This window comes from Mytilus galloprovincialis, chromosome 6 (assembly GCF_965363235.1).
Source record: "Mytilus galloprovincialis chromosome 6, xbMytGall1.hap1.1, whole genome shotgun sequence".
In the NCBI taxonomy this organism is placed as follows: Eukaryota; Metazoa; Mollusca; class Bivalvia; order Mytilida; family Mytilidae; genus Mytilus; species Mytilus galloprovincialis.
In genome coordinates, this window is record NC_134843.1 from 33,265,701 (window position 1) to 33,291,457 (window position 25,757).

General features: G+C 32.6%; 2 protein-coding genes across 3 annotated transcripts in view; both read left to right on the top strand.

Annotated features, from left to right (window-relative positions):
* The first annotated feature begins 3,703 nt into the window (after positions 1 to 3,703).
* Positions 3,704 to 19,508, top strand: LOC143079402 (carbonic anhydrase 2-like). 2 transcript variants are annotated; one of them, XM_076254719.1, is made up of 7 exons: positions 3,704 to 3,821; positions 11,281 to 11,472; positions 11,953 to 12,071; positions 15,164 to 15,259; positions 16,501 to 16,615; positions 18,536 to 18,645; positions 19,226 to 19,508. In XM_076254719.1, exons 1-7 carry the CDS (start codon positions 3,788 to 3,790, stop codon positions 19,355 to 19,357), a joined length of 798 nt encoding a protein of 265 aa, XP_076110834.1. In that variant the 5' UTR covers positions 3,704 to 3,787; the 3' UTR covers positions 19,358 to 19,508. The 2 variants fall into 2 exon arrangements, with proteins under 2 accessions (XP_076110834.1, XP_076110835.1); XM_076254720.1 differs by lacking the exon at positions 3,704 to 3,821 and adding an exon at positions 7,897 to 8,033.
* Positions 19,509 to 23,062: 3,554 nt separating this feature from the next.
* LOC143079403 (carbonic anhydrase 2-like) overlaps positions 23,063 to 25,757 on the top strand; it is a 41,764-nt gene continuing 39,069 nt past the window's right edge. The window contains exon 1 of the mRNA XM_076254725.1: positions 23,063 to 23,083. The gene's annotated coding sequence lies outside the window, so the exon portion shown is untranslated. The remainder of the gene's footprint in view (positions 23,084 to 25,757) is intronic.

Genomic DNA, 25,757 nt, shown 5'->3' on the forward strand with positions numbered 1-25,757 from the left:
AAATTAAAACATGTATTACCGAAAACTACAACTTGCTCTACCTCCTTTAATTCAGCTCAATATAAAAATTAAAATAGAATATTTATTTCTATCTGTTAATATAAATCTTACCTATTTTTCCCCTCGTTTATTAGAATTGTTTGACAACTTTGTGCAGTTTTAAAACAAAAGGAAAAATGAAATTGAATATTTCTAGAAGTAGTCAGATAGTTATTTCATTTGTAGTTCGACAATAGAAGTAGAACAGAACTACAACACAGTGTTGCCATTTGGGATTTATCGTTTGCTTCGTTAGACTTTTTCGACCAAACAATATTTTTAGCTATCTATTCTCAGACTAGACATTAACATAGTTATTTCGATCATCAATGAATGCATATGGCGTAAGTTTTTAGATTGCTATACTTAAATTAATTGTTACATATTATTAAATATATTATTATGTAAATGAGTGTATGTTTGATTTTTTGTCAGTTTGTCACAAACATTTCTTAATGTTAATAAAAAATATTCCTGATATAATGATGCATATGCTAAAAAAAGGGGTTGGCGAATTTGAAAGTGATATAGTTATTTAAGCTTTGATTTGGTGTTAAATTTTTGTAAACGCCTTTCATCACGATTTGCTTTTGCTATTATTATTGCTAAATAAGACCACTTTGCAACCGAGACATCTAGCCATAAATCACCAGCTACACTACCAAGAATTTACCCACATTTGTTTGGTACATTTCTACCCTCTTACATATCAGTACTGTTAGGAATGACTAAAAACCTGTAATGTTATACTTCAATGAATTCAGTACTGATTTTGTCAGTATTGTTTCAGTACTGTTTCAGGTTCTGATTTTGTCAATTTTGTTTCAGTACTGTTTTCGTCAGTACTGTTTCAGTACTGGTGTTGTCATTACTGTTTGATGACTGATTTTTTCGCTACTGTTTCAGTACTGATTCCATCAGTAATGTTTCGGTACTTTTAGTGTATCGATTTTATTAGTACTGTTTTTGTACTGAATTTTTCATCTACTGTTTATAGTAAAATTTTAATACTTACTTTTAGTGTTTTTTTTCTTATCGAAAATATGTGTTTATTTATGTATAGCTGTATTAGTTGATTTAGTGTGTAGATATAGGAAGATGTGGTATGAGTGCCTCCATCCAAGTAACAATTTATAAAAGTAAACTATTATAGGTCAAGGTATGGCCTTCAACACCGAACATCAAGCTATAAAGGGCCCCAAACATTACTAGTGTAAAACCATTCAAACTGGAAAACCGATGGTACAATCTATATAAAAACGAGAAACGAGAAACACGTATGAACCACATAAATAGACGACAACCACTGAACATCAGATTCCTGACTTAGGACAGTATTTTGTTTTTTTTTTAATTTGAATTCATATTGTTCTTATTTTTTGTATCTTGTGTAGACATCTCAGATTCAGTGTTGGACTCTATTATCGGAGAAATTTGGACACATATGATTGAGTACAATTGGTATTCAAATATACTTTTGATAGTTCTGCGGCAATATAGCTAGTATCCAACTTTTCGCTTTTCTCTTCGACTACATTTGTATTTCACCCTGCTTAAAGATTTATTTTACCAACGTGAAAATTATTATGGAAAAGTGTCAAACTTACTTTCGTCTATCGAAAAACTATTGAAGTGAAGGGAAAAACAACAGAAATGAAGCAAGATAAGCAGTTTATCGGATTTTCTCGAGGGAATTGCTTGCACATTAAGAGCACCTGAATTCACTCCCGGTTTTTAGCGGAGTTCCTGTTGTTTTTTTGTGTATTTTTTAAACTGTAGTTGTAAATGCCCAAAGGGGTTTAAAAATGCAGCTTCAATTGGATATAATCCTGTTTGCAATTTAATACAGAAAAATGCAAATGATATTACGATTAGAATTAATTTATTTAATAACATAGAAACTTAATGATTTTTGCGCCAAAAAAGGGCAGACAATTATAATATATGTAAGGGGAAACACCTTACTTGCAAATGTCTATTTTAACGGTATCGCTTATTATTATAACAGCTACTGTGAAATAACTGTCATCGTGTCAGTCATTTGTATTGCGTCTTGCAACATATTGTATCCCGTAAAAAGTATAATATACAAAAAAAAATAGTATAGTTGTAAACAATACTAGTAAAGTCATACACTCTTGTTCGGGTTTGATTGAAAATCTCAACATATCAAAAGTTAAGGTAAAATAATTAATATATTTTTTTAGACAAATATAATTTGACAAAACTAAGGAAATATCACAGGAACCACAAAATGAAAACCCACATCAAGAGAAGCACTAGAAACAGAGAAATGACCTGAGCTACATGTACAGGATTTTATAAGGGTAGATGAGATGTTGGAAATAGGAGTTTGGTTCCGAGTATATTAATATATGGATGACACAATATACAATGATTATTACTTCAAAATGTTATTTTGGCGAAACCACGATCCCGTTATCCTTTCTCCTAAATATGATTCGCATCTGAATGTTATTAATACGATCTTGACTTAAGTGCGATTTCTAATAAGTTCGTATTGCTTCACTTTAATTTTCGGTGTAGTATTTTGTGATCCTTTCTTCTGTACCACGTAACTTTTTTAGGCTATGACATCTGTTCATCTTAGACGTATGTTTTTTTTTAATGTTTTTCTCTTGATATATCAAGTTTTTTTGGGGTTTATTGTAAACTGTCAAAGAACTTCAAACCTCATTTAATTATTTGTCAATGGATCATATTTTTAAGGCTTGTTACCAAACACTAAACAGTGGCTTTTAGTTTTTTTATAAAGTTTTGGAAATTTAAGGTTGACACGTTGTAGATATGATTTTACAATCCGCTAAAAAACGCAAAAATATTTTGATTGTATATATGAAGCTTGCCAGTTAGGTAGTTTGTTCCTTTAAATATGTTTTTTCTATTTTATTCTTACACTACCCTACGTTTTTTTACACGGTATAGGTTTCGTTTATGTTGAAAGTCGTGTTGTGACTCGTATTTGCTTAATATATGCTTGTATTTTCTTTGGTCCATCTCGTACAAATGTAGATAGTTGATACCATGTGTCCTCTTCACTCATTTGCTGCTTCTAGTGCAATTAGGAGTAGGAGCAAAGAGTGGTCGGACCAGAATCAAAAAAATATCTCCGGATTGGGTGACATATGTGTACCCGTTAATGGTTCCATTTTGAACAAGCACGTTATTCCAGCTCAGTGTCGGTCTAAGATTCATATGCGCAGATGAAATGTCAATAGGGCGCAAAAGAAAAGCACCGAAAAAGCATATCACATTAATATGTTCTCGTTCTGAATATGCATTTCTCTAGCTCAGACAAAATCAACACTTTTCCCAACCGGTTGATTATTTCATGTACTATTGAGAAACCTCTTATTTAAGATATGACATTGAAAAAAAAATAAAGAGACTATCTTTTTTTAAATTTGAAACGTTTTCAGAGAAATATACATATATATTCGCCACTGTATGAATGTACATATGAAAATTCCTCCTTTACTCGGAGCACCCGTTGATCTCTAATCGAAGTTTAAATGTACAAAACACATGTTAATATATTTTACAGATATAGGACAATATTAAAATGGAAGTCACGTTGCTCCGCCTTTTATAGTTTAAATTATGCACACATTTAATGAATTAATGAATTATCAATTTAATAGTGACGTGTTTTATATTTTTGTATAATTTGTGTTTTGTTAGTTTACTTTCATGGTTTGATTATAATTACATTGGATATATAAATAAAATGAGTTGTGGTACAGCATGTATAGAAGAGACTGGTAGGTAGCTTAATTTATGTATGTTTCTGTAAAGGGAGGAAAAACAGTGAAACAGGGTACATGAAAAGGGGTTTTACCTATCGATAATTGATAGAGTTAACTTCGGAATAAGTATGATACTGTCGTCTCTGATAAACCATTATTTTAAAAAAGGGCAATGGCATCTGATCAGCATTATGTTTCGCTGCTATTTAACTGGAAGTCGCCTACCTCAACCCCACCTCAATTTTGAAATGTATTACATGAACTATTTTTTTTTTATTGATTAATTTGTATTTGCTAAACGTCCAGTGACAAACTTGTTTGAATATTTTAGGGTAAATATTGGAGCCAGAAAAAAAAATAGGGGGAAGGGGGTCGAGAAAAAAGGTGACACAAAAGGTTTTAATTTTGTTTTATTAAAATATTCATTTACCAAACAAACTTATGTTGATCATATATCTTTTTTTGTGTGTTTTTTTAATTGATACTTTTCTCGTAATAGAATTACGTATAACCACAAGTCTTATAACCTTGTCTTGACATTGTATTAATTCGTTTATACTCATTCATTCTCTTCATTCTTTCAAAATCAATTTGGCCTTTTGATTATCATGAAACTTATTAATTAAAACTAAATTCAAAAAAAGTAAAACAAAATTACAATTTGATAACTGTTGAATCTAAATATTATTAAATAACAATATGCCTGACTTGACACTACTAACGCGTAGTTTAAATTATACGGTTCCAATTTTAATAACGCAGGTTCTTTTATATCATATTCAATTTTGAAACGGTTTATTGTCCGATTTTACTAGATTGACCGTATACTAAAATTATTGAAAGATTATGATTAAATTTTAAATAGCTCTGACCCGTTATAAAATAAGTACTTTTTTAAAAGATTATTTTTTTTAATTTTGAAAATAATTTTGCATTGGTATTTAAATTTCACTCTGTTAATAATAAATGTCTTCCCTAAATATGTACAACAATTAATAAAAGCGTCACTTTTACTGTTACTTAAAATTCATTTAAACTTTAATATGCTATTTTTTTTTTTAAGTAATTAATTTTATACAGTCTGGCCACCGTTTCAGTCCTTGCAAGCACTTTTAATTGATGGTTATCTTCTATAGCCGTGTAAGTGTGTAAATTGCTTTTCTGTACAGATTTTTATTTAGTAAATACATTCTTTCGTCTTTCTTTTGTACTTCTTTGATTAAGATTTAAAGAAGGAAGTTTGGTAATGTTTATCCCCTCCCCTTGTCCATGTACAAAAATGTACTTGTACCAAGTCGAGAAGCTCGCCAGTAGTTTTTGTCTGAATCTCAAAATGTATGTTTGTATCAATTAAGGAACAAGGTGTTGATGGCAGGTCTATGATTTTTCAATTTATTTTTCTTAACCATGGGCGACTTAGAAATTGACACATTCAAGCTATTTTTTCACAACCATGGACGACTTGGAACTTGAAAAAATCAATCTATTAAGTTAAACCCTCAACCATGGCGGACTCAGAACTTGACACATTCAATCTATTAATCCACAACCATGGACCACTTAGAACTTGACATATCCAGGATATTTAGCTTCAACCATGGACGACTTGGAACTTGACACATTCAATCTATTAATCCTCAACCATGGACGACTTAGAACTTGACATATCCAGGCTATTTAGCTTCAACCATGGACGACTTGGAACTTGACACATTCAATCTATTAATCCTCAACCATGGACGACTTGGAACTTGACACATTAAATTTATTAATCCTCAACTATGTACGACTGAGAGCTTGACATATCCAGGCTATTTAGCTTCAACCATGGACGACTTGGAACTTGACACATTCAATCTATTAATCCCCAACCATGGACGACTTAGCAGAGGCGGATTGGGGGGGGGGGGCAGGGGGCCCGGGCCCCCCTTTTTGGAACAAAATTTGGTTGCTTATATAGGGAATCACTGAAGCGTGACTGGAACGGGCCCCCTCTTAGGTCAGTCAGTGGGCCCCCACTTATGAACATTTCTGGATCCGCCACTGCTTAGAACTTGACACATTCAATCTATAAATCCCCAACCATGGACGACTTAGAACTTGATACATTCAATCTAACAATCCTCAACAATGGACGACTTAGAACTTGACACATTCAATCTGTTTACCTTCAACCATGGACGACTTAAAACTTGACACATTAAATCTACAAACCCTTGTCTATTGTTGGAAACAATATAGTTACGTTATCTCAAGATGGCTTTGATTAATTTGTGTGGTTTGGTTGATGTCTTATTGGTGTATATTCCCTTAAGTAATATATTGCCCTTCTCCTAGGCTTAGCATCAATCAATAAAACAAAACTTTACTCGAACCACAAATGGGTTCGAATTCGGTTTACTTACAAATTGAGATTGTAATACCATTACGGAACATTTTAATCTTAGTCTTAACTCTAATTGGAAAACAGATATGGCAGCCACGAACGTCAAAATATATGCTTTACTGATAGTCTGAAATGTTAAAGAGCTTCCTTTAAGAATTTCTGAACTAATTAAAACCAGTTGAAGTTTATAAGGTAGATTGTAAAATGACTGAATATTATCGATTGATGATTGATTGTTGGTTGCTTTACGCCGCATTAGCACAAAAAGGCTATATCGCGGCGAGAATATTATCGAAAATGTGCTAGTATGGTATTCACCAAGGCTTATTTTTTAATATGATGGTACTGATCGGAAATCAATTTCATCATTCGAGGGGGTGTAGAATTAGAAAAGAAGTTTCAGTGAATACTGTTGAACCAACTTATATGCTGGTGGACTATCAGTCCCCGAGGGTATCATCACCTCAGTAGATTTAACAATTTTTTCTTAAATTATCCGTTTACAAATTTTGTAATGATTAAGAAAATAAGGTTTCAACTTCTTCAGGCAAAGTTGACTTCAGATGAATTTGGCTATCAGTTTTATGTATTTTTGTCATATAGCTCTTCAACGGTTTCGGTTATATGATTAGATACTTAAAATATTGTTTAAAATAAAACATTGTTTAAAATAAAACATTTATTGGAAGGCGTATCTTTCGTAAAGTCAGGACTTCAGTTTGCATTGTACGTGGGGCCTTTAATTCTAGAAAATACAGTTACACAAATGACAGAAAAATAGACAGAGAAGGGTTCATCCAGAGTTTATTTGCTTTGTTGAAGTTTTCCAATCTAATGTTAGGGAGCTACCATTTGATTTTTATGGGGGGGGGAGGGGGGGCTAGGATTAAAAATGTTGTCCTGCTTTTTTTTTAGTTGTAATCTCTGTCCTGCCTTTTTATTTTTTACTCTATTCGGTCCTGCCTTTTTTTTTTTACTAGTTATCCTGACTTTTTTTACACAAATTGTCATCCTGCCTTTTTTTTTACCAAGTTGCTCATCCTGCTTTTTTTTTTAACTCAAAACTCCTGTCCTGCCTATTTTTTTTTAAATTTCATCCTAGCCCCCCCCCCCCCCCCCCCCCCCCCCCCCCCCCCCCATAAAAATCAAATGGTAGCTCCCTTACAGCCAGTCGACACTCACAGACTTGAAAATAGGTATGTGTTGCTTCTCCACTAAAAGTGTGGAAATTAGGAGTAAGAGCAAAACTGGTTCGGCTCAGATCTATTTAGAATAATGAGTATATTAAATCGTCTTTCAAATCTGCAATACTTTGAGCCATGCAGCGTGTTACAAATCAAGTCACTTGTGATGGGATTACGTCCCTTAGTAAATGTGGTAGATACTTCTTCAACAGTAAGCGATTGAGCTTAGGAAGTTAGTAGTTCTTTAGCTTAGTCGTTTAAAGCGTTGCCTTGTAACACAGAGGTCCCGGGTTTGAGACCCGGTGGAGACCAGCAATTTTGTAACGAAATTCATGCTCTAAGGTTACACACTCTAGTATATCAAGTTTAATGTCTGTCTTCTCGCCCTGATATGTTTGTAATATTTTTAACTGGACATTAAAAGTAAATTCCGTCATTATCACTTTATAAAGGTTTGTACTATACTTTAGTATTTTATTTTACAATTTAAGGAATAAATGATCGGGACCGAGTTGTCTTCTCTTATCTACCCCAAATATAATACAGTGAGTCCATCTCACGAGTATATTAGATATCAGTATATAACAACTCACCTTCATAAAGTCATACTATCGGTCAGTTACAAAATGGAGTTTGCAGTGTGCCATGAAAATACAGGCAAGAAAACTTAGTATTTTATCATTATTAGATGAATTTGTATCACACTTAAAATATTTTTTCTAAATTTCTGAACGTTCTAATTTTAATAAATTTTAACTGTACATGTTAATATGTTTGAAATGAGCACCATTATTGAATGACTGACTTCTTACTTATCATATGTAATGGGTCTTAGACCATTTGCAGTTGTTAACGTTATTGTACTAAAAAATGTGGTGTGGTGTAACTGTTAGTCTGTTATATCTATTGTTTCTATTGTTTTCTGCATAATACTTCTAGACTTCATTATTTTGAAGATATCAAGAAGCCATATGTTACGGAAAAATAAAAGTTTAAACATATTTACACTAAATACAATAACAAGGACGAATTTCATTTAAAGATTTAAAAGTGACGAAAATGCCATTATACCTCAATTGGCATATCTCTGTATATGTCAAACGGTAGATTATACGTGAATCGGGGTGTAATCCATCAATTTATGGTTATACTGACACGTAAAAGTCTATCCTTTACTGATACTACATACTATTTGAAAATTGTGTGTAGATTTTGCTTCTGAAAAACTTCATTTTCTTAAAAAAGGAAATGCCTGTACCAAGTCATGAATAATTATGACAGTTGTTTTTCATTGAGCTTTTTGAATTTTCCTTTGTGCTCGGTATTTTTAGTATTTTCCTTCTAACAATATTTCACATTTTTTAAGAAAACCCAAAAATCTGCTTTATTTGATATTTTGGGCGGGTTTGTTTTATACCCCAAAACGGGAAGAGTTTTCAGTGATATAATATAACTTTTTTACGACATTTGCTTTCATGTTGCAAACATTAAGATAAATGACACCATTTCACCCCAAATAACATGAGAAATATGAAGAGTTTATAATTTAATGTTGGATGTAACTTGTCTTCTGATTGGCTGAAAGTTTTTTGTGTCTATCAGCTCATAAACATAATGTTGTCGTGTGATCGTGACGTCATCAACGTTTTTTACTGATTTACTGCTTATAGAATTTAACATACTTGAAAGTAGGCTATTGTCTTTAAGTTCTCATTTAACTATGGATTTAAAACTGTTGAAGGGAAATTTTTCATACCCCAAAATGTATGTCATGGAAGTAGAATTAAGGTCAGTGTAATGCTTCCATTGGTCTGCGATCAGAAAATTGAGATATTATCTTTTGATTCCGTTTTAGCTTTGCAAACATTTTGATATAAAGATTTCATTTTGGAGACACGAATTTCTTGACACATGCTTGAGGTTATTTGGTGCATTTGTCATTTTAAACGTGCTGAAGTGCATACTAAATTTAAAGAATACAATTTTCTTAAAACTAAACCACAATTATCAATCAATTTATATTGAATTATATGTCATAATCACTCAAATGTTTTAATATAATCACACTAACAAGCAGTTATAACATGTTGTTTTAATTAATAATTCTTAGACATATACCTAAACAGAGTGTTTTATAAGTTAATATTAAATTCCCAGTGTCAAAGTTGACAACAATGATATGCGGTTTTGGTTTCATAGAAATGTCAGCTTGGTTGTATAATTCCACGTTTTTATGAGATTTCGCGATTATATTAGGGTTATGCATTTATTTTTATCTAACTGTGAAAGTATTTTAAAAAGCTTTTAAAGAAATTCAAATTCTTAAAATCTAGTTTTAAACGAACATAAATACTTTATAACACTAGTCCTATTAAATAGAATTTAACATTTGCGTCACCGGAACCTTAATTCTAAGAGTGATAGACGTGTAGTAATTTCTAAGACTTGTGTTATTTATCATGACTTTTTTAACATAAACTGTCATCCTGTCTTTTTTGGGGGCATAGTTGCTTATCCTGCCCTTTTTTTATACTCAATACTCTTGTCATGCCTGCTTTATAATACTCTTGTCCATGCCTCTTTTTGATTAAATTTCACCCTAGTACCAAACTTGAACAGAAGCTTGTTTAGGATTAATAAATAGACTTATTTTTCTTCCAGTTAACATTACATACAGTCTGCAGTTAAAGTTTTTAAAACATTTATTAGATTCATAAACCATCCTGAATTTTTACCAAACTTGGCCAGAAGCTTTTTACAATCAAAAGATAGTATCTAGCGGAACATTTTTATTAATTTTTCCACATTATTTAAATCTGCGACTAACAGAAAAAAGTAGGCGAGACACTTATGTTCCACGAAACCCTTACGATTTTTTTTTATTTATAATCCTGATGTTCCGCTTCTAACAAAACAGAGGCATTATCAGACGAAGAACAGCATTAAATCACTGTGCCTTTGATTTTTGTATATGCATTTTCGGATTTGGTGTCATGGATGAATATATCATATCATTTCTTTTTCTATAATTATGTGTTGAAATATAGAAAGCATTACAAAAAAATGCATCACATAAGATCATATACATCATGGCAGATAACTAGCAATTTTAAACAGCTCGTGTTCACGTGTCCAGGTGTCTCAAGACAAACAAAAATATTTTAAAACGTATGTAAACCGAACGACAGAAAGCCAGCTATTCATTTTAGTATCTGATGTGAAGAGATGATACATCTCTGTTTCCCCTATGCATCTTTCTTAGAGTTCCCTATCGAGTGATGGATATGTTCTTTCGTCGAAACCACAATCCACTCTTCCTCGTTTGATATTTATCACAAACTGATATGACTGAAGACCTGATTTTAAATTTATATGAGCAACACGACAGTTGTCTCTATGGAAAGGCGATTGGTGAACGCCCGGAGGACCAGAATTCACTCATGCTGCTCAATTGTTGATGTTACTAGAAGATGCCCGCGAATTCACGGAACAGTTCGGTAAGAGTTGAAACAAAAAGTTTTCCAAATTTCGCCGGCAGTGCGTTTTTTCAGCATGCGCGAAAAAGTTCGAGACGCGTATCGACAACCGGGTCCCCGAATTTTGATATTTTGTTAAAATTGGCGTTTTCTGTGAAAAAAAAAGATTGTTTCAAAGAGAGTACAAAACTCTGCATTTATACGTGATATCCCAAATAAACGACTTTGTATGGTTTCAGAGGAGTTGCGGCTCTATGAAATCGGTATATTCCTTTAGCAGTATAGCTTTGTAGCGTTAGAGGAATTTTATTTAGCTGCTCCTTTTTTTCATCTTTTAACCATGGTGTCGTCTAATTTTCTTACGGTTATATTTATTTTTGTGATAATCTATTTTGACGAAACTTAAAAAGAGTGTTTTATTATTTCAGGTCCTGATACATGGTATAACAACTACCCTATATTTTCGAGCGGAAAGAGACAGTCACCTATAGATATAGGAACAGAATATGTTGAATACGATTCTTCATTGTCACCAATCAAGATCAATTACAAACCAGAAAAGCATTTACATATAGTAAATACAGGTTTATCTGTCAGGGCAGACATCAAAGAAACTTCAGGTAAGAGATAAGAAGATGTTATACCCCGCCGCATTTTTTGCGCATTAACCAAGTCTGGAACATATAGCCTTTGTTAGTCTTGTGTGTTTTTTTTTTTATAAAACTTTGGTCCATTTATGTTTTAGAGTTCAGCTAGTGTGGCGTCAGTTTCGCTAAACTAGTAAACACTATTGTTTGAATGCTAGCTGAATCCTGTCTCTGGGTTCCGAAATTTTGTGTTGCTTTGAAGACTTATGGGTGGCATTTGACTGTTCTGTTTTTTGTCCGGATTGTCGCCTTAGCTTGACACATTCCGTGTACAATTAGACGTGCAAATGAGTTTCATTCCAAGCTTCTCCCTTATCTTAAATTTTCTTAGTAACTTTATTGTTCATTTACCAAAACTGCATCAGTGAGGAGTTACAATTAGTCACTAATAGAGAAACATATTTTTTTTTCTTTCGAGAAAAACATGTACTTACCTTTTTTTTCTTTTTTCAGAAATCAGTGGCGGACCACTCGATGGAAAGTATCGACTCGAACAATTCCATTTCCACTGGGGATCAAATAGTAATAAAGGTTCAGAACACACACTCAACGGTTACACATATGCTTCTGAGGTAGAATACAAATGTGCAATAGAAAATAATACATAACATTTACCCTTTTATGTAATTCTTTTTAGATACCCTTTTATGTAATTCTTTTTAGATATCTTTAGACTACATGTACACATATATATATATATATATATATATATATATATATATATATATATATATATATATATATATATATATATATATATATATATATATATATATATATATATATATATATATATATATATATATATATATATATATATATATATATATATATATATATATACTGAGCCAAAAAGTTTAGCAACACTTTTATTTTTATTTTTTTTGTTGTTGTTTCTGGAAAAAAAAATATTCAAACATCATTGATATAATCCTTAGTTTTACCTGTAATTTAAAACAGACGTACTTTTTTCCTGGTGATTGATTTCGCGCCATTTCAGCTTTGCACGTGTAATTGACGTTTTGACGTTTTACCTTCTGTACCTGTACTTTTAAAACGATAGTAAAAATTTCTTTTTCACTGACGTTCAGAAACATGCCATTGATAGGAAAAACACATACACCTGTGTAAAATTTGCATGGGGCGTCAACCAGGGCTCCTCGAAAATGACCGTCAGAAAGGTCTTGGAACGGTTGATGTCGGAATGAGTGTTGCTGACATCGTGGATCGATTTAATGTGCATACGGCAACAGTTTAGAGACTAACAAACAGATATCGACAAATTGCAACTGCACGGGATAGGTCGATATCCCGTAGACCAAAAAAACTATCGCCAAAGGAGGAGCGCTACCTTCGCTTTTCATCAACACGTGACAAGTTTTTTCCGGCCACAAAAGTAGTGCATTGACTAAGGGCAGCTGCTGGTGTGCCTGCCAATTCCTTATTGGTGCACTAAGGGCATGGCTGAGAAATTGATTTTGAATAACAGTATATTCATTTCCGCATTTTGACTCTCCCGCGCTCCATACAAAGAAAATCATAATGAATGTGAGTGATAAACACCCATGTTGCTTCTGACATGTAATAATTTCAGTTTTTTATTATTAAAATTATATGTTGTTATGATTTTGTAATAAAATAAAATTTCATATTTTTGTTGCTAAACTTTTTTGGCTCAGTATATATACAACTCGTCTAAACATCAACCCAACAATGTTAGATCTGTAAATTTGCTTTCGCAAATTTTTGGTTCCTCCCTAGCCCGGATTCGAACCCATGCTACTGTGATATCGTGACACCAAATCGCCTGCACTGCATATATATTGTTGGGTTGATGTTTAGACGAGTTGTATATATATATCAATTTTATTTGGCAATCGCCAATGGCAGTCAGCAGGGTTAAAGAACATCAGTTGTTCGACCTGTTAGTCAAATGCGTTTTTGTCGAGCCTGCAACTTTTGTTGCAGAAAGCTCGACATAGGGATAGTGATCCGGCGGCGGCGGCGGCGGCGGCGGCGGCGGCGGTGTTAGCTAACTTCTTAAAAGCTTTATATTTTAGAAGGTGGAAGACCTGGATGCTTCATACTTTGTATATAGATGCCTCATGTTACGAAGTTTCCGTCAGTCACATGTCCAATAACCTTGACCTCATTTTCATGGTTCAGTGACCACTTGAAAAAAAAGTTCAGATTTTTTGTAATGTTGAATTCTCTCTTATTATAAGTAATAGGATAACTATATTTGATATGTGCGTACCTTGCAAGGTCCTCATGTCTGTCCGACAGTTTTCACTTGACCTCGACCTCATTTCATGGATCAGTGAACAAGGTTAAGTTTTGGTGGTCAAGTCCATATCTCAGATACTATAAGCAATAGGGCTAGTATATTCGGTGTATGGAAGGACTGTAAGGTGTACATGTCCAACTGGCAGGTGTCATCTGACCTTGACCTCATTTTCATGGTTCAGTGGTTATAGTTAAATTTTTGTGTTTTGGTCTGTTTTTTTATACTATATGCAATAGGTCTACTATATTTGTTGTATGGAATGATTGTAAGGTGTACATGTCTAGCGGGCAGATGTCATGTGACCTTGACCTCATTTTCATGGTTCAGTGGTTATAGTTAAATTTTTGTGTTTTGGTCTGTTTTTTTCATACTATATGCAATATGTCTACTATATTTGTTGTATGGAATGATTGTAAGGTGTACATGTCTAGCGGTCAGATGTCATGTGACCTTGACCTCATTTTCATGGTTCAGTAGTCAAAGTTAAGTTTTTGAGTTTTGGTCTTTTTATCTAATACTATATGCCATAGGTCAACTATATTTGGTGTATGGAAATATTTTATGATTTTTATGTCAGTAGAGCAGGTTTCTTTTGACCGTGACCTCATTTTCACGGTTCATTGCACAGTGTTAAGTTTTTGTGTTTTGGTCTATTTTTCTTAAACTATAAGTAATAGGTCAACTATATATGTTGTATAGAAGCATTGTTAGCTGTACATGTCTGCCTGGCATGGTTCATCTGACCTTGACCTCATTTTCATGGTTCATTGGTCTTTGTTTAGTTATCTTGGTTAATGTTAAGTTTATGAGACAGTTGTAATAAAGCTTTATACTTAGGACTATCAACATAATATCAATGATTAGTATAGAAGGCGAGACATTTCAGCGTGTGCACTCTTGTGTTTAAATATACTTTTTCACTTTTTTGGTCTTTTGGAAAATGTTGTTTGTGCTGTATTTATACCCTTCTACAACGAAATTTGTTTTAAATGCACACGTATAAAAATTGCGGTTTTTATCCAACGCAATCGTATGTGCATGTAAAACAAATTTCGTTGTAGAAGGGATGACCTTTGGCTGAGCGTTTGTAATGAAATAAAATAGTGAAATGCATAAGACAAACATTAAGTTTATGAAACTATATTTTTTATTGTATAAGACACTACTCGTATAGAAACAAGAAGATGTGGTACATTTGCAAATGAGACGACAACTATCAATCAGGTACTATATAACACACTTTCGTGTGAAACTTTTAACGAAATAACAATGAAGTATCCTCATCAAGTGTCTTGTTTAAATCAATATTTTATTGTGGTAATTCAGAAAACCACTCAAGAATCTTGTCAAATAAGAAAAGCTTTTTTTTTATTTAAGCTTCATCTAGTGCATTGGAATAAAAGTAGATATAATAGCTTTGGTGAAGCAGCAGACAAGTCTGATGGTTTGGCGGTATTGGGATTCTTTATTAAGGTATGCATAGTTCTTTTTGCATGAGCATGCGTACATTTATAAATGTGAAAAACTAAACTCATCATAGATACAAGAATGAAAAGTTGTAAACCAGACGCGCGCTTCGTCTACAAAAGACCTTCAAGTGACGCTCGAATGTGTTGGGGTGTGTGTTATATAACACGCATCTTGTCTCGCCCCTTTATGAGTTCGTGTGATTCCAACAGTTTGTGTTTGCTGAATTTTTTTCTAAATTGATTGATTAAATTTTAACATCGGTAAAACTACGGTTGTCTTAACTTGTTGTCTTCTCCTCTCTCGGCTTTATCCTGCATGGTAACTTTTAAATCAATAATGCAATGGTTTGGTATTCAGTAGCCCTGTTTTTGGTGGGTTTGGTACAACATTTGAACAAAAGTGCTCATCTTGTCGAACACTCTTCCATTAACTTTTTTGACGACAACAGGTCATATACGGACCCTGCAATAAGCTGTTACAAAGTCTATTCAAGCTACAGAAAATATGACTTTCTCCCTTCACAAGAAGTTGAATTAAACATATCCAATGCTACCGGACGTGGCCGTGTATCAATGCATCCAACGAGCCAAGCAGGCGCCTATCTTTGTAATAGGTTTGCATGTTTGCTATCGAATGGCTATATTTGGTTCGTAATAATGAGGAACTATTTGTCTTATACTATAGTTAATAAATAAACTATTACATAACTTGTCTTGTATGACATTGAGGTGTACAAGCATGAACATCTGACCTTGACCTCTTTTTCCTGGTTCATTTGTCAATGTTATGTCATTATAGTTTTATCTGTCTCTCAGATACGTTATATAATTGGTAAAATATATCATCTGTACAGAATGATTCAAAAAGATATACATGTCTTTCTGGCAGGGTTTATATCCTATTATCTTTATGAGTTGAAGTTTCATTGACGTACACCTATATCAATTTCAATCATATTTCAATTTTAATAAGAATTTATTATTCACAAGAACACAATAGCTCTTTACACGTATATCAATATTTGAAGTCATTTTTTTAATTTAGGGAGAACAATAAAACTAAATACGATTTAAAATTATGAATATATCTTTTATCTTTTAAAAATAAATGCTTGCTACGTGTTTTGGATGAACAACAAAACTTTAAACGATTTAAAATTATGTATATATCTTTTATTGTTTTAAAAATAAATGTGCTTGCTACATTTTCACTGCTCCTAATCAAGATTTGTTTTTCTTTGCTAGGAAGGACAAGAACACAAAGAATTACGAAAACTGACAGATGGAATTCAACGGATCTTTGATAAGGATGCCCTTACAAAAATCCCGGATAAGTTTGACCCAAAGCACATACTACCATGTAATTGTATTTTCTACTTTAAATCTTTATTTTGATATATCTTACGATGTGCATAAAAATGAAGTTGTGTTTTATCGGCTGTTCTAAAGATAAGTTTGAAAATCCGAAAAGCTAGCTTAATTCCGCAACATGTTCGATATCAAGTACTAGATCAATAGTTGCCTTTCGTCATACTGTAGTGGTTCATCCATTTTGTCTTGCGAACGAAGAAAATCTCAGGCGAGGCACAGGGAAGCTAATTCTGAATCAGGTGCGACGGAACGGCATATCTATTAATAGTCAGATTGTTTTTTCACTGGATAATTCACTCTCTTTTTACATATGCCTCATGTTACGATTATTTTGACCTCAATTTCATGGTTATGTGACTGCTTGAATAACTGATTATTGCATTTGCCCACATGCAATTCTGACTTCTTATGAGCATTAGGATAACTACATTCGGTATATTTGATCTTTGCAAGATATGCATGGATCGATTGAAGTTATGTTTCCGTGAAAAGTCCGTCTGTTTCTAAGATACTACAATATAACCCGAAGATCAGCAATATTTGCAATGGAAGGCTTTTAAAGTTTAGCATTTCAGATTTCAAGCTTCTTTAAAATATATAATAAAAAGAATTACATAAAGCATATGTAAAGGCTGCATATATACACAATTCACATGTATTATGATTTGTACAGGGAAAACTTGAAATAAATAAATGTATAATGCAATTTGAAAACAAATCCGCGAAGAGAATTTTTATACTTTTTATTTAAAAAAAAATTAAATTGGGATCACAGCAAGCAGCCCACTACGACCAAATGTTTATATAAAAAAAATATATACATGTATAACTATGTCTCTACTACGTAAATATGTTCGCAGTACGTTCTTATATAAACTAAAATTAATTGACTTATCTCCCTTCAGAAATAAAATTTTCACAGTCGAAGAAAAAAAAACTGTTCTTGTACATGAATATTAAAGTTAATAATGCTACGTTAATATTGTCATAAATACCAATAATACAATCTCAGTGTAGGTATAGAAATTGAAGACAATGGCGCTGAACTTTGTTTTTTTTTCGGTTTTCTGTAAACATGAATTTAAGAGGGTTCATTACTTACAAAAGAAGCTAATTCGCAACGCAATCTAATATGCCCTATGATTATCTGAATTTTGTACCTTGCAAGCAATTGTCGTTTCTTAATGTTGAAGCTTGAAGTTGGGGGTAGCATAAATTTTGAGCTAAACACATAGTAGAGACTTTTGCAAAATTTACACTTTACGCTAAACTGACTTCATTAGAAGGCGTCCGGTCAGCACCAAGGAATTATGAATGACCAATACTATATGTCTGTGTCATAACTTTCTAGCGACGACATGTTTTCAGATTCTTCAGATCTTTAGGAAGTTGTACGCAAATTGCCGTCGCGTCGTGTTGAATGTAAAATATCTTAGTACATTAATTGTTTGTTGAATATCACTAGAACTTGATTATACATCGTCATCTTATGTTTGTCTGTCTGTCTGTCAAGTTGTTTTAGATTGATTTTTTTTGCGATTGTTTGTGAGTGTCTCTCTCGTGTTGTCATTTTGTAGAAAATCTTTAAACAGTGATTTGATGATTCTTACAGATTGCAAATTTATGAGAAAAAAAGATAACTTCCAAGTACATTATTTCTGTGTTACATGTTTGTTTTTCGTTAATTATTTTGAACATGAATTAAGCCGTTAGTTTTCTCTTTTGAATTGTTTTGCATTTGTCATTGCATGGCCTTAAATAGCTAACTATGCCGTATATGCTTTGCTCATTATTGAAAGCCGGTGACCAATAGTTGTTTATGTGTGTGTCATTTTGTCTGTCTCATTAGCAATGTTGCCACATCTTCTTTTTTCATACCTAATGTTTCCATGCAATGCTTTTCCTCTAGCTGATTTGAGTAATTACTGGACCTATGATGGGTCGCTGACAACACCTCCATTCTATGAAAGTGTACAGTGGATTGTGTTTGCCGACATGATAGAAATGTCTGCCGAGCAGGTAATTTGTCTACAATCATAACAGATCACGTGATCAATCTGTAGAAATATTTGTAGCGCAACTTCCGACAATTTCGGATTTCCTTGGCAAACTGCAAGACGTCAGTGTCTCACTTTTATCGCTATAACAATCGCTCAAACTTACTGAAATCTGAATTTAATTTAGCATTTCGTTAGAGTTTCAGTTTGAAACTTTTTATGTATAATCTTCACCCTAGAAATGGGAAAAAAACACATTAAAAGAAAACATTACACATTGTGAAAAATCATCAACTCAAATAGTGATTATTTCATGACATTTAACAGCGTGAACATTGATATTTATTTTAAGATCATTTTCATTTAAAATTGATTTGCACAACAAACGTAAATTTCAAACTGAACTTTGCTTGCAAAATCTCAAAACAACACTTTACTGATTAAAAAAATAATTAGTTTTTTGACGCGTGGGATAAAAGAAGAACAAAGACAGACGCTGGTGTATCAAAATGATGTATCAAAATGATTACAAATTCTCATAAATATCACACATGCAATTTATGATATGACTCAAAATTGCTAATATTTGTTTTCCTTTGTAGCTAAACCAACTTCGGTGTATGAGGAGTTGCTCGTGTGATGGGAGATATATCATAGACAATTATCGCTGCCCAACTCCTCTCGGGGAGAGGAAGCTAAGGTCATCATTCAGAATGCTGTCTACATATTTATAAGAAAGTGCTATTTACAATTACATCATAACGTTTCATATCTGTATATTATGTTTATATATTTTTCTGAATGGTTGTTCATTATTTTAATTGTTTTATTGGACAAATGTTATTTTCAGTCAAAATTTAGCAATAAATGATTTTTTATATAAAAGTTGAAAATTGATAAGTACAACGATCTTTCACATGATAGCGGATATGTTTCTTACATCGTAACTACAATCCCGTTCCCTCTTCACGAAAGTGACCTTATCGAATAAGTCTTACTACCAGGTTTATACTAACAAGAGCAACACGACGGATGCCACATGTTTGCCAGGTTCTGCTTACACTTCATGGGCACCCAAGATTATCCCTGGTTTTTGTGGGGTTATTGTTGCTTAGTTATAATTTTCCATGTTGTGTTTTGTGTATATAATATTATTTGTCTGTTTATCATGGCGTTGTCAGTTCGTTTTCGATTAATGAGTTTGAATGTTCCTCTAGTAACGCCCCTTGTTTTAAGTGACTGCTGAAAATGCATTTTAATGTCAAAGCCGATCGCAGCTACAATGAAGGGTCATGAGTGAAAATGAAACTATAAATACATTACCGCAGCACACGAAATTTCATATGTTGTTGATAGTTGAACATTGCAGCTGATTGGGAGACAAAGGGAGACAATTCAGGCTTATGTTATTTTAGCCCTTGTGCAGATCATCATTTTTGTCGAGCCTGCAACTTTTGTTGCAGAAAGCTCGACAGAGGGAAAGTGATCCGGCTACGGCGGCGGCGGCGTTAGCTAACTTCTTATAAGCTTTATATTTTAGAAGGTGGAAGACGTGGATGCTTCATACTTTGTATATAGATGCCTCATGTTACGAAGTTTCCGTCAGTCACATGTCCAATGTCCTTGACCTCATTTTCATGGTTCAGTGACCACTTGAAAAAAAAGTTCAGATTTTTTGTAATGTTGAATTCTCTCTTATTATAAGTAATAGGATAACTATATTTGATATGTGCGTACCTTGCAAGGTCATCATGTCTATCAGACAGTTTTCACTTGCCCTCGACCTCATTTCATGGATCAGTGAACAAGGTTAAGTTTTGGTGGTCAAGTCCATATCTCGGATACTATAAGCAATAGGGCTAGTATATTCGGTGTATGGAAGGACTGTAAGGTGTACATGTCCAACTGGCAGGTGTCATCTGACCTTGACCTCATTTTCATGGTTCAGTGGTTATAGTTAATTTTTTGTGTTTTGGTCTGTTTTTTTTTTCATACTATATGCAATAGGTCTACTATATTTGTTGTATGGAATGATTGTAAGGTGTACATGTCTAGCAGGCAGATGTCATGTGAACTTGACCTCATTTTCATGGTTCAGTGGTTATAGTTAAATTTTTGTGTTTTGGTCTCTTTTTTTCATACTATATGCAATAGGTCTTGTATGGAATGATTGTAAGGTGTACATGCCTAGCGGGCAGATGCCATGTGACCTTGACCTCTTTTTCATGGTTCAGTGGTCAAAGTTAAGTTTTTTGAGTTTTGGTCTTTTTATCTAATACTATATGCCATAGGTCAACTATATTTGGTGTATGGAAATATTTTATGATCTTTATGTCAGTAGCGCAGGTTTCTTTTGACCATGACCTCATTTTCACGGTTCATTGCACAGTGTTAAGTTTTTGTGTTTTGGTCTATTTTTCTTAAACTATAAGTAATAGGTCAACTATATATGTTGTATAGAAGCATTGTTTGCTGTACATGTCTGCCTGGCATGGTTCATCTGACCTTGACCTCATTTTCAAGGTTCAGTGGTCTGTTTAGTTATCTTGGTGAATGTTAAGTTTATGTGACAGTTGTAATAAAGCTTAGCTTTATACTTAGGACTATCAACATATTAATATCAATGATTAGTATAGAAGGCGAGACATTTCAGCGTGTGCACTCTTGTTCAGACAATGTTCAGATCCGTGTTAACGTTTCTTTTCATAAATTGTTGGTTTTAAAAATAGATTAAAAAAACGGGTTATATATATAGACGAAACCGGGTGATTGTATAGAAAACAACATGGACAAAACCGGTGTATTTTGATTTGACATGACCCATTTCTTTAGTTCCATACTCAGAAATACAAGTATTGAGATGTTCATAATGACAAGTTTTGCAATCTCCGTGTCAGTATCTATCTTCCCGTACCTTTCTTTCCGTACAATGTGAACATTTAAACGAGAAATTAAACAATTTCGAGGCAAGGTTCAATCAATTCGTCATTTTGACATGCATTTTTACTTATTTCTCCGTTAATATAGAATGGTTGTAGAAAATATTACATCTCACAATAGAAAATAGTTGTGTATATCATAAAAAAAATAAGAAAATAAGGAGAAAGCTATCTTTCTTCTGTCTATTGATGTTCCGTCATTGTGCCGGATGTTAGATACCATCGAGTCCGAACAATTTTTGCCGGTGTGGTTTAGACACAGTGTATCTCATTGCCAGCAAATCAACAAACTTTTCCTAACTTCTGTTGATTTGGCAAGACAAGTCTCATAATAATTCCGAGCAGGTTATTCGAGCTTGTATCTTCATGCATTGGTTAATTGATTGATTGATGGTATTTGATATAAAAATATGAAGATCCAGTATGATTGCCAATGAGAAAACTCCATTGAGACCAATGACATAGAAATTGACAACAGTTGGGTACCATATGACGTAAACAACTATGCAGCAACAAGCGACAACCACTGTGTTCAGCTCATGACTTGTGATAGGGATATACATACAGAATGGTGCGGGTTAAACTAGTTTTCTAGCGACTCCTAAATTTCGTATAATTAACTTTTTTTTCAATCGGTCACTGTGGCAGGTAATTGAAGTTCGTGTTTTGAAGCTGAAATTTAACGATTGTCACCTGTTTGTCAACAATAAACAAAAAAGGTATGGATATTGAGCACGTGTTTAACATGTACAATCAGATAATAGTTTATTTTAAGGACATCCATGCGTATTGCGATCACCGGATTTTTACGAGATGGGTCGCACTGAGGTCACTTTGCATACGGAAAATACGTCGGGAATTGCTTCATGGAAGGAAGCAATTGAAATAAAGTAAACTTCTTCTTAATATGATCATGTTTTTAAGAATTTTCGTCAGAAAAAAAGTATATGTACATAAGTTTTATAATGAAAACTATCCATTGAGTTATAAAAAAACATATGCAATATTTTTTTTTTTTAATTTGAGGTTTCTTATTACTTTAAAACCATGTGTGGATTCTACAGTTTATTGAGGAAAGACAATGAAATGTGTACACATGTTTAATATATAGACTTGAGCTCATCCTTTTCTGACCAATATTAACAAACAATTCAACGATTTTGCTGTCAGTACAACACAACACATATACATGGTATTAAGGTTTAAGAATCTAAGACATCTAAACACGACTTAATTGATATCAGATTTATATTTTTAAATTTTCTACAAATAATAAAAAATCCTCTTTAAAATTCAGAATTTCTAAGAGTATTGTGAAAACATACATGTGTTTTGAGCCAATAAGTTATACAACGTGTGTATATATAAGATATAAGTGTGTATTGGTGTAGCCTTCTGATTTATTAGTCCAATATATGATTTATCATCAACATCTTGATACAGAAGGAAGTGATGCTGATGAATAACATCAATATATGATTATCTGTGTGTTAGGATGAAGGATTGTAATGCTGTAAAAACGTGAGTGTCTTTTATTGATCTATTTTTATTATCAATATTTTTATTTACTCGTTTTGCATGCTGTAAATTATTTTTTGCTGTAATTCTACTTTCATGCATTAACGACACCGTTGCTTAATTGACGACCGCAGGTGGTGAACACATTGTTATGTTTACAAATTCTAAAAAAAAATCAATGAAATCTCGCATATTGCTTTTAATAATGTTTATGTGCTGCTTGCCTCGTATTTGAAATGTATTGTAATGATTAAGTTCTATTTTATATTTTCTTCACTTCTTGTAGAATTTTTAGTGACATCTCAAATCTCAAATCTCAAGACTCGTTATATTATTACAATGAATGGTTTTTGAGTAATCCAGTTTTCAAATTTTACGACCAATCAATTTATTTTTTCTAGCCAAAATTGTGAGAAAATGGGTGAGGAATACAAAAAATGATTATACAAGAATCATGTACATCCCATATCATTTTGGTCTTTTCAAATTTCTTAGACATGTATTTTTTCAATCAGTTATAATAAAAAAAAAAGTTGAAATAATATGCATTTTGTTCTTAAAACTGAGAAAAATCACAAAAATACAAAATTGACAGCATGGTAAATTTTACAGAAAAAAGCGTCAAAATATGATAAAAGTTTCTTATATTAACACCTACCTATAGTTTTTTTAAGTAAAATTTATTCAGATTGGTCCACTACATCTTTATAGAAAGTATGAAAAAAAGTTTAATTGTGGAACTGTGATTTTTTTTCACGATAACAGCCCAAAAATAGGTAAAAATCGATGAAAAATGGGAAAATCATCAAAATTGGGCATTTTCAAAGGGCCGTAGCAAAAAAAAAAGAAGTGCACCCCCATATGATTATTTCTTCACCAATTATTTTGTTACAGTCTTATCGTACAAGTTGAGATATATAAACAGCGTAAGATGGTGACAGGGGAACGTCACCATCTAAAAATGGATAATTAACGATAGGAAATGAAAAATCATCTCTTTTATCATAAATTTTAGTATTAAGCTTTCCGTTAATGATATATATATCAAGATCGAGGAAAGGGCAGTGGTCATTTGTTAGAATCATATATTGAGATGATTTTTCATTTCCTATCGTTAATTATCCATTTTTAGATGGTGACGTTCCCTTGTCACCATCTTACGGTGTTTATATATCTCAACTTGTACGATTCGCTCGTGTATGTAACAATGTTTTAGATTTTAACGAGAGAAATTTATGTATTACTGAAAAATTATTACACCAGGGTTTTCCATATCACAAACTAGTCAAAACATTTACTAAATTTTATCATCGGTATAAGGACATCATTCGTAAATACAGCTCAACATACAGACTTCTTATACGTTCAGGTATTCCACATCCATTTTTTATGGAAATATTCTGTATAAAGCACAAAAATGTCAGTATTCACCTCAGAAACTAACAAAACCTTTAAATAGACTAATTTAAAAGAAGGGTTGTAGTTACGATACTGTTGTCAGGTCATTAAAGATTTCATATTTTGGCGTTAATATTGATTCACTTATAGGGTATTTGCATCGAAACTAAACACATTTATTCAAAAACCAGTTATTGGCATGATACGGGTTATGTTCTTCTCATATATATCCCTGTTAGACTAGACCACTTTTTCCCCATAGACCCAATGTTAAAGCCGCCATTTTGTTTGGAGGAGGGAATTTTCGACAAGGGTCAAGTGGTCATTTTTTTTTATTTAGTTATAATTAGGGAAATGTTGTGTTTTCTTAATTGATAATTAATTATGTCTTAATTTATAATTAATTATGACAATTAATAATGTAATTAAGTATAATGATTAATTTTTAATCAAATATTTCGTGATGACAAAGTCTAATTCATATTAAATTGATTAATTTCTACTCGGGTAAATAGGGTTTGACCCAATTAATTAATCCAGACAAAACTTTTCTTTTTTGTTGTTGATGACCAGTTAAAGAATAAACAGTATGTCATCCTTTGTATTTCAAAACATGTACAGCGTATTCCAAAATATTTTCTTCAACTTTGCCGTATTTTATATGACCTACTAAGTGAACCGTACATTCAATGTTTACATGAGTATAAATAGATGTTTGTGTAAATGTTATTTTTATTGACAGTGAACGTTTATTTATTTTTTGTTTTTTTTGTTTTTGTTTTGTTTGTGAAAGTCGGGTGATATCGATTGTTGTAAATTAGAGACATTTGTTTCAAATGAATATAATCAAAAAGTGATAACTTGGGTCATGTTTACATTTTGACCATGTTAAACTGACGCTATCAATAACTGGATTATACCGGTTTATATCAATACGTACATAGATAAACAAATTTCAGACCGATTCTCGCAATGTATCTTTTTTTTTTAATTAAGACTTAATAAACAAAGAAAATACACACAATAGACCCTCACACACACACACACACACACACACACACACAAAACACCGTATAATGTAATTTATAAAGAAGTATTAATAAAAGAAATCGGTAGACCTGACCAAAACCGACACGATTTGTTGTTGTTTTTACAGAGAGATCCCCCGTTACGATAATAACTGGTCACTTAAATTAATCCATGTGAAATAAATGATAATTATTAACGCTAATCAATTCCATGAATAAATATTTAACGTTATCCGATAATTTGGGCACAT

Excerpts from the sequence above, each read along its gene's own strand:
- LOC143079402 (XM_076254719.1), top strand. The coding sequence starts at position 3,788 with ATGAGTTGTGGTACAGCATGTATAGAAGAGACTG. Across the intron at positions 3,822-11,280 it reads AGCATGTATAGAAGAGACTG|GTCCTGATACATGGTATAAC; the intron begins GTAGGTAGCTTA and ends TTATTATTTCAG. Across the intron at positions 12,072-15,163 it reads GTTACACATATGCTTCTGAG|CTTCATCTAGTGCATTGGAA; the intron begins GTAGAATACAAA and ends TTTTTATTTAAG.